Below are 10,021 nucleotides of genomic sequence, written 5' to 3'. Positions count from 1 at the left end.
ACGCACAATACTGTACTCGTAGCCGAAAGCAGTTTCTCGCCACTTCCACCAAATACAGGCAAGTACCGATGTTCATTTAGATCTCAAACAACTTAGGCAATAATATTCTACCTTGTGAGCGCTGTTTGCTCTCAATTAGACGAGTATTTTGCACAGAGGAATTTTTTTTAATCCGGCGCATAAAAACGGAAGTCCCTGTATATGTGAACTGTCAGGAAATGGAAGATGCAGAAAGAGTTTGGGTTAAAAATGGAGATAGGCAATGATGTCCTTCCACTCCTATTTATGCTCTACATCGGGGAGATTGAACGATAGTAGCTTTACCGGTACATGTGGCGCCGTCTCGTGGTCGAAAGGGACAGCACTGAGTAGGCAGCCCGGCGCGGCCTGGCCGGTTCCGCTTCCCGAGAAACGCGCATACAGCGAGGTTGTGCAGCTTTGCGGACTTTCTGAAAGCTTTATCTCGGCCATCCTACACCATGGATGTCGGTCGTGCTCGGAAAGCAACTAACCGGAGATACTGTTGCGTGAAGGACTGCCATAGCCGAGAAGGGAACGGAGACGTGAAGCTTTTTCGCTTTCCTGCAAGGCCGTACGAGTCAACTCGGCGACTGAAGTGGATCGTCGCAGTGCGTCTTGTCAAGTAAGTTGCGCTGGTGTTATAATTCGTGTGAGACTAAGGAAAAAAAAAAGCATAAATGCAGAGCAGCTGAATGAAGCTATAATTCAGTAAAACGAGCTCTTGGGCGAGTTGGTTACTTGTCTTAGGCCGGTTGGTTACAGACGCTGCTGACACAGACGCAGCATCTGTTGACACAGACGCAGCGTCTGTGCGTGTCTCTCGGTGTCTATTCTTCTCTTGTGTGTGTTTTTTGCGCTGCTACTATGCCTGAGATGAAGGTATAATGTTGAGCATTTATTAAATTCGCCGCTAGCAGTTTTCTCGCTTGGTATCGTCGAATTGCGGTCGCGCTCCCGCGCTAAGGAGCCGTTTTTCTAGTTCTGGCAGAATCGCGGTTTTGTCCTATGCCGGTACTCAAGTACGTACGCACAACGTTAGCGTGTCGAGGTACCTTGAATTAACTTAGCAGCACGCCTCGCGAGGCAAATCGCAAATTATTAATTCAGGTCCCACCTCCCATTTGTCGTTCCCTTATGCGTCTGCGCGTCTCGCGCAGACTTGCATGCTTTGTCTAAGGGGGTGAATTGCTTTTGCAGTGTTCTGTGTCAAATTTGGTTGCATTATATTTCAGTGGTGAAGACTTCTCCAACTGGAGCCCGAATGACAACACAAGAATATGTTCGAAGCACTTTGTAAATGGTGAAAAGAGTACCATAGAAACGCATCCCGGTTATCTCCCGACTATCTTCCCATCTGTGCACAGGAAACGGTCGAGGGATTCTGCTGGCCAGTTGTCAAGATTTAACAGGTAGCTTGTTTATATTTATTTACTTCATACGAGACTGTGACTCATGTTTTTCTTTGCATTAGAGCTAAATGTATTCATGCATGTTGAATAGAAAAGACCCCTCATATCTGGATTTCCAATGGTTTTGCAGGTGGATGCAAAGATCTGCAGTGCGAGCTACCGCATGTCCACAAGAACGAGAAGCCGTAGCATGTGCCACTGACGATGGCCATTCCCCTACATTTGGCCCAGCAGAGCAGGACACATCCGGTGGAGAACCTTGGAATGGCCTAGACTTCCTCTGTGCTGCAGCTGAAATCCATTCAGCAGTTGCTTCTGTGGTGAGCTTCGATGTCCTGTCAGGAACGTTGCACTGCAGTTTGGCAGCACAAGCGCTGTGTTTGCAGCGATGTATATGCTCTAAGCACCAAGAGAACATTTCCAGCATCACATTAAGTGCAACTTCCTCTTTTTCCTGCAGTACTTTATGCTAGGGCTCAGAAATGTGACGCCACAGTGCAGATTTGTTTTTTAGCTCTTGAAGACCACATGTTTCTGGTTTTGTTTATTACCAGGTCAGGAGCAGTACACTAAATGACCAAATGTTTTGAAATATGAGCTAACTGGGGGAGGTGAAGATCAGTAATTTTCTGGGAAATTAAGAACATATGCATGAGGGCTGTAAAGTTGCTGTGCTCAAGTAAAAAAATATTTCTGAATTATGAAACTTAGTCATATGTAGCTTTCTCCCTTGACTCAGCTGTGCTTTAATATTCTGCATCATGCTTTCTATCTCTGTGCTCGACGGGCCAGGAAAGGCCATCTTTCCAGAGCACTGGCGTAAAGTTCTGCCAACTGCGACACATCGTCTTCCTCCACGTAATGTGACGCAGAATGCAACAGGCAATTTTTTTTTATCTTTGTGGGCCAGCAAGGACATTTACAACATAAGCTACAAAGAATAACACTTGTTACAATTGTTTTTTAGTATGGCCATTGTAGTGGCATTGTAAACTCTTATTCACTTTGAAATTTGTTCCAGGAAACTCAAACAGACCACGAAAGTGCTGGCAGTGGCAGCTTTTCTGTGTTCATTTGCTGTTCCCAAGGGTGTGACGTGTCGACCCAGATCACACATCGCGAGACCCGTGACTGTGGAGTGCAGCATAAGCCAGCTGTTACCAGCACCGTCAGCGGACCAGACCACCGGACAAGCTACTTTGCTGGTTATGACAGCATTGAAAAGCCTTCAGGTGCTCTTGAAGATTTGTGCAGTGTGAACTGTGTGGTTTTTGCACTATAGCCAAGCATGCTTCCCATATCTCGTGAGCGGAAGTGTGATGTTTCGAAAGAAAATAGGCTTCTCATTTTCTTAATGAAGCTCAATCTCAGTATTAGCTATTTGTCATTGGCCAGCTTATTTAACATAAATGAAACCTCAGCCTCACAGTAATTCAAAAGTGTTTTAAAAACTCTTGCATTTGCTACAAAACAATGGTTTTTCCGTCCACCAACTAGAGTTATTCAAGCTATAATGCCATCTTGCTTCAAAGCATACTATCCTGGCTGCACTGTGATTATTGACTGCACAGTTTGCACTGAGCAGCCACCAATAATTCAGCAACAGAGAACTCTGTATTCCATGTACAAAGGTGGATACACACTGAAATTTCTGGTTGGCATATTGCCATCTGGAGCAATTTGTTTTCATTCAAATGCTTATGGAGGCAGGATGTCCGACACCCACATAACTGTTGATTCCGGCTTTCTTGACTTGGTTGGGGCTGGCGATTCAATTTTAGGAGACAAAGGATTCCCTGGAATCCACACAGTTTTGGGAACATGGAATGCTGTGCTTGTGATGCCTGCATTTTTACAAGGCCCCTCAGCTCACGGCACAAGAGGTCAGGGACACGTATAATGTGGCACAAGTGAGGATTCATGCCGAGCGAATGATCCAAAAGATTAAAATGCATAACATTTTAAACAACAGGATGCCAGTTGAACTAATTCTGCTAATGACAGATGTGTTTCACATGTGTTGTGTAGTAGCAAGTCTGCAGCCTCCACTTATTAAATGTAAATAGTGTATCTTTTTTCCTCCCAATGATTTTTTTTTGTTTAATGACACCCTGCTTTGATTGATTTTGTGGTGTTTAACGTCCCAAAACTACTCAGGCTACGAGAGATACACACTGGTTTTGTTGGTCACGTTTTTACAAGCCACGTTCAGCCACTTTTTTTGTCAATCATAAAAATTGTAAATTGTGGGGCTTAACGCCCCAAACCAACACACGGGGTATTGCGGGATGCTGTAGTGGAGGGTTGCAGACTACCTGGGGTACAGTATGCAGACATTGCACAGCACGGGGGTGCTTTTGTATTTCGCCTCAATCAAAATGCGAAAAACAGGGACCTTGGGATCATTAGCCGAAGGCCATAGCCACTGAGCCACCATGGTGGGTTTCTGTTTTTGTCAATCCCTGGGTCACTTTTTTAGGGTGGTGGATATTCAAGGCACCTTAATTGAGTTGCAGCCACTTTGTCCTCGCAACCTTCCTAATCTCATCCACCTTCCCGGTGCCTCCTGCCTTTTTTGTTTCCCTTAGGCATCCACTCAGTTACCTAAAGGGACCATCAGATATGTTTCCTTTTAATTACGAGCCCTGCCCGCTTCCTCTCCTTGATTTCAGCTAGGGTATCAGTAACTTACATTTGTTCCCTTACCCACTTTCCGCTCCTCCTGCTAAAGGTTAAATTGACGTCAGTGGGAAAAATCCAGCCTTGTGCTGCAGTGGATGTAGTTAGTCTGATGATGTGTTGACTACGTGGTTATGCTTGTCCAAACTTCTTTTACAGAAGTTTAATCACAATCAAGGTTATGTTGCCATGGTGTAGCAACCAAGGTTTCAAGGTAGCATTGTATGCTTCCGGCAACCTACAGTATATATGTGCTTTTGTTTCTCTGCATGTTGCTAAGAATGCAAGTTCAGTGAAATGTGTGCTTCAATAAAGTTTTTATTCCATGAAGTGTTCATACACTAAAAGAAAGATTTATTGTTTTCTGTAGCTTTTGCACAAAACATGGGTGCTCCTTTGGTGTTTTTAGCTCGCACTTTTTAGAAACAAGTGGATTAGTGTTTACTGGGTAGTGGCGGCGAAGGGGCCAACTGAAGATGTCGTATACCAGGACTGATATATGCCGATGACATTGTTCATCTAGCAGAAGGTGCGACAGTATAGTATCGAGAGGCCTTCATACTTGGCAGGCATTTGCAGAAAAGATCCGGAGGGTCAAGGACCGAGATTTAGCGCTGAAAAATCAGCAGCCATATGGTTTATATAATTAGGAGCTTGCTACGATCATGTGTACAAGTATCTTGGTATATGGATAAATGATGGCAGAGACAAAAAGCAACAAGAAACGCAGCTGCCATGAAGAATCTCGCGCTCTGGGGGCATAATTAACCCATTATGAAGTTATTCGGGGAATGTGGAAAGGTGCATTATGGTACCGGGCTTGACAAATGCTGTGGTGTGTTTGGTATCTAGCTGCCACAAATTTGGCACTTGAAATAAAGCAGAGGACATACGCTTGCCTTAGGGGCACATGGAAACATAATGAAACAGTTCAAGATGGCATGGGCAGGTCAACATTCGAAGCGCACGTACGAGGCAAAAAGTAAGGTGCAGCATGAAGAATTGTTGAGGCATATGAATGAGAAATGATGGGTGGCAAAAATTCGCAGGTACTTATAACAATGCAGTATCGAATTACTACATGTAGACAAAAAACTAGATGGCTTGCTAATATATAAAAATATCAAAGGGAAGAAACCGATAGTAAGACAACCTTGGAACAAAAATTAGGAACCTCAGAAAATACTCACTTGGCAAAAGAAAATGCGGGATAAGCCAACGTTGGAGCTCTATAGGATGACTAAATCTAAGACTAGAAGGGAAACTTTTTTGACCGTTCCAAAGGTAGTGGTTTAATTTTTGAGGCGAGGGCTGGGTGCTTGAGGTAAGGAAAATTCCCCAGAAGATAAGAGCACTAGCGCAATGCCTAAAACCACAAAGTGGCTTGCAGTGCGACTGCCTAGCACGTGCACGAAAAAACACATGCTATCGACTGGGACAATGCTGCAATCATATCCAAAGAGCGGAACTTGACGACATGCCTTTTGCTATCAAGTCGTCAATCATTCAAATAACGCCTGATACCATGGACCGGAAGGAAGGGATGATGCCACCTGTGTACATGCAATCATTACGTCATATTAATACACCCTACATTTTGTGCCGTAACGCAAGACATGTGATAGCTGGAGTGAAATGCAGTTTGAACATGGTGGCAATTGCGTAGGCTTTTATTTGGTGGTCTTTTACCTCTCTCAATATATGTGACACAGTGCTCACTTGACTGCTTTCATTATTATATCAACCGTGTTTTTCCTAAACCTCAAAGTTACGGTCGAATGCAAATATGTGCCGAGAAGGCAGCTGTTTGCACCATCTATTAAGCTGTTAATTACGCGGCCTCGAGTCGAACTATAGCCCTGAATATGGGCAGAAATATAAAAGTATGTCGCTCCAACCAACAAGAGCTGTTCCAAGCAGGCGAACACCATGCAGGCATCGAAATCAAGCGTTCGCGCAAGGCGCGCCCACAGAAGCGCCAGCAAAACGAGCGACAAAGAAGGCACCCAGTACTGGTGCTGCCCCTTGCGGCCATGCCATGAGTAAAAGTCACTGCGCCTCGCGTTGCCGTCGGATCACCCCTTTCTTACCCTTAAGGACCTACGAATAATTCACACCCATTCAGGCAAGTAGTACCCGATCTAAATGTCGTATACAACAAAACTTGCCACCGAAATTCCACCTCTGCACGAAATTTGAGCGCTAAACAGCGAGCGGTTTGGCCGCGAGAATTATAGAGCGAAAGCTCTACTACTCAAGGTACAACCAAGAGTTTCGCCTGGCTTTACGCGTTTGACCTTGAAGCCCGACCAAGGTCAAACCAAGCGCACACCCCCAAGACTAACGATGTATGACTGTGTCTTGATGTGCATTGCCATGATATGCGTGTATGGTATAGTCATAGCTAATGACCAGCAACCACGTGACCGATGACCAGTGGTCACTTGACGTTTGATCAAGACCTTTAGAGCCGAGATTTGCATCGCCTGATGTGACGTCATGCAATGACGTAGCAATAACGTCTCACCATTCCTCGCTATAAATACCTCCAGCTTTGCTTTCGCTCGTCTACTAGGTTCAGCCAGGTTGAACCTCAGCCAATTTTTTCTTCGAATTTATCTCAGCGACGCAACACGCAGTAGACTGCTTTTCTCTTGACGCTGCATGTAAGCGGAAAGCCAGAGCCCGCAAACATGCGACGGATGGAAAAGAGGTCAGACGCACTCTGAATGCTGGTAGCAAACACGCTGTGTGGCAAGATCGTGTAGATCCCAAAATCCAAACGTGCGTGACGAGCGCTGCGAGAGAAACGGGTGGGAAGAGGGTGCGTCGTGTTCGGTGGCACTGCATGTAAGCGAGAGGCCGCAAACGTGCGGCGCCGCACTCGAACGCACTCGCAACGCCAGCCTCAAATGCGCTGTGCGAAAAGATTCCTTAGATCCCAAGGCCCTAATGCATGTGCCACAGATTCTGAGGCAAAATGATATAGGACTGGCTGGCGCCGAATCGTTCAGAACTGAAGCGTACATATTGGTAGTGCCATATTGACCTCTACACCCCATGACTGGTTACCACACTCGGCTGCTGCAACACAGTCGGTACCATCGCTATCTCAGTAGTCCCTTGGAGAGCTGTCAAAGCTATGAACTCTGAAGAGGCGACGTTCTTGTGCTGCAGAATATAGTGCCAATATAAAGGTCGCCTCCTTAATTGCAAAATCACGATATGTACAAATGGTACTTACGGGGTGTTGGTATGCATCTATGTTTGCAAAGGACATTTTCAATATGACAAATTTTTCAAATATTCTGTATAAAAGCAGTAACCTTAAAAAATAGCTCTCTACTTCCTTCCACACATCCCAGTAACAATGTAAAAATTGTCATTTAATATATATTCAGTGCAGCAAGTCTTAACTGTATTCTCATGCATTACACCGCTGATAATGCTATGTCAAAAAAAAGCGCTATACATATCAGAACAAAATTTCTCTCATAATTAAAAGGACCAAAAAATCCCGGAGTAGTGCGGACGACTGTGAGAAGGTAGTGCTCCAGCTTTGGCAAAAATGGCATCTGCTGTCGCCTATTACACGTGGCAGAGACGTCGGCAACGGCTTGAGTAGTATGTGTAGCTTACAACTTAAAAATCTAGACAGGGCAACATGATCACATGTCCAGGCATGCACGCACATGTTTAAGACCAGTGCACTCTTCTAATTGGTTGAGGAAGCCTGTAGCTTCCATACTGCTGCAAGAAATTGTTGAGATGGAGTATAGAGCTTACCTGTGGCATTGATGTGAGTGTAACGAAACACAGACATCCCACACCCCTACCTAAAGTAACTGAACACTCCGAATGGCACCAGCGTTTTGCAGCACCCCAGCCGTAACTGAAATTTGCATCACCACAAGGGTAAACGTCCAGTGAATCTTCTTCTATAAGGCACACAAGTTTTGCCGAAAGCAAGAAATGGGCATAGGACCACAGATAAAAAGCTTACCACTTTTACACTGAAAATTTCAAATGTGGTACTGAACCACTGTATACTCATCGACAGAGAGTCACTGGCCAAGAAGTATTAATTTATTGTAGCTCCTTCACAGCAATGACCTTCCAGTGTATATAAACTGGAACAGAATGTGTTGTTGACAGGCATTAAAATATTTTGGAATGTATTTCCTTAGTCTTTTCCCAAAATGGGTCAGTCATATGGGGAAGCCAAAAAATGTTTTGCAAATCTAGCTTTAACAGTTGGCAGGTGCCATGTTTTGTGCCGTGCAGCCTGCAGCATGCACAAAAATATGGTGCACAGCACCATCATGTAACTATTGGAAAAAACATGTCCCATAAATGTGTGCAATAAAAAAAAAGCAACTGCAATCCTTATACATGCAAATGTGCATAACAGAACTCGCGCATTAATTTTCGCTGCAGAGAATTTAAGAGTCTGGCATTGCTCAGTTGCTCACCACATTCAAGCTGAAATTCCAGCACTGGACGAAGTCAGTTTTATGTAGCTTATACAACATGCACGTAAAACACGCACCACTCTTTAATATATCAGCAGAAAATAGACAATCTATGCCTGTAATATACCTGTAAACCTGTAGCACCCTCCTACAATTACAGCAAAAGTCAAAGTTGCCTGTACCGAACACTCCTTGCCAAGGCAGTCCCAAATCAAAGCAATAACCTCAGTTGGACATACTATAAACAAAAAGTGCACCATAATAAGCTAGGCTCCATAAACTTTGTTAACATGAGTCATTTCCTTTCAGTGCATTCTGCTGAACCACTGCCAGCTTCACAGACGTGACCCATCTAGAAGTTTAACTTGAGGCAACAAACTATGAACATAATCCTTGGATTCTGAAACTGGGTTTCCTTCCAGGTTCAGCTCAGTTAGTGATGGGCATGTCTTCAAAACAAACAGGCAGTCTTTGTCTTCAATTTCTGGGGTTCTTGTCAAGGAACGTCATTTAAAACAGCACAGCTAAGTCAATAATAAAGCATAAGAGCATCCGCACTGCTCATGCAGCTATCAGAACACAACAACATAGTTAGTACTATTCATTTCCATCTGAGGTGTGACATTAGTACAATAATATAACAGTAAACATATAAGGGGGAAATGAAGTTTTGTGCCTAAATGTGAACGAGCCACAGAAGAATGGCAAAACTATTTTGCACACAGGAGCAACACTTTTTCATACTCGAAACTGAGATTCATCCGAAATGACGTGCTGCCCTTTGTTAGCAGCTGTGAATTTTAATCAAAGTGGTAAGTTCTAGCAGTGAATACTATATCACGAGTTGCACCGTGATTAGATATCTCTTTTTAAACAGTGTGCTCAGTGAGATTCAGGCAGACACAAAGAAACATTATAAGACTGTGCTAGTGATAATAGTGACGCCACGGGTAGCTCCATTGCAAAGAGGACGGTAGTCCATCAGAAACAAGCACCTTTATGGTTGTCCATCATGCAAGATCGTGGAGTGGCTTTTTAATAGATAGCAAAACAAGTGGAAGAGTGCAAAGAGCATGATGCTATGCACTCCAAGTTCTACACGAGGAAGGTTTCTACAAGATGGGTGCTGCAAAATCCTGCAGCAGAACAAAAGCAACAAAAGTTGGTGACTGCTTCTGCTCACTTCAAGTGTGTCCACATCAACTAGGAGGGATTCCTGGGTCGTTTTGTCGGTGAAGGTGAATACTGAGTGCACCATTTAGACTCAGAAATGGAGCAAAGGTCAAAACAATGAAAAGATTCCAGCCCTCCACTTTCACAAAAGCTCCAACAGCTGGAAACCTATGGAAAAGGTCATGGCCTCTGTCTTCTGCTGCTCCGGCTGAGCATGCATTGGCTGCTTTACATGTTCCTTTTTGGTAAAAGAGCCTCCCCATTCCA

General features: G+C 44.3%; 2 protein-coding genes across 6 annotated transcripts in view; one reads left to right on the top strand and one right to left on the bottom strand.

The window, feature by feature from the left end:
* Nucleotides 1–387: 387 nt before the first annotated feature.
* Nucleotides 388–4,443, top strand: LOC144113938 (THAP domain-containing protein 11-like). Its single transcript, XM_077647347.1, has 4 exons — nt 388–643; nt 1,254–1,430; nt 1,561–1,750; nt 2,452–4,443. The coding sequence occupies exons 1-4, from the start codon at nt 480–482 to the stop codon at nt 2,710–2,712; spliced, it is 792 nt and encodes a 263-aa protein (XP_077503473.1). The 5' UTR covers nt 388–479; the 3' UTR covers nt 2,713–4,443.
* Nucleotides 4,444–8,173: 3,730 nt separating this feature from the next.
* Nucleotides 8,174–10,021, bottom strand: part of RabGGTa (Rab geranylgeranyltransferase subunit alpha) — a 63,508-nt gene continuing 61,660 nt past the window's right edge. For all 5 annotated transcript variants that reach the window (XM_077647343.1, XM_077647342.1, XM_077647345.1 and 2 more), the window contains one exon: nt 8,174–9,065. In XM_077647343.1, coding sequence (XP_077503469.1) covers nt 8,917–9,065 — 149 coding nt within the window. In that variant the 3' untranslated portion in view covers nt 8,174–8,916. The remainder of the gene's footprint in view (nt 9,066–10,021) is intronic.

Source organism: Amblyomma americanum, chromosome 1 (genome assembly GCF_052857255.1).
Source record: "Amblyomma americanum isolate KBUSLIRL-KWMA chromosome 1, ASM5285725v1, whole genome shotgun sequence".
Taxonomy (NCBI): domain Eukaryota; kingdom Metazoa; phylum Arthropoda; class Arachnida; order Ixodida; family Ixodidae; genus Amblyomma; species Amblyomma americanum.
Note: the sequence above shows the minus strand (reverse complement) of the source record. Positions and strands in the feature narration are given on the sequence as shown.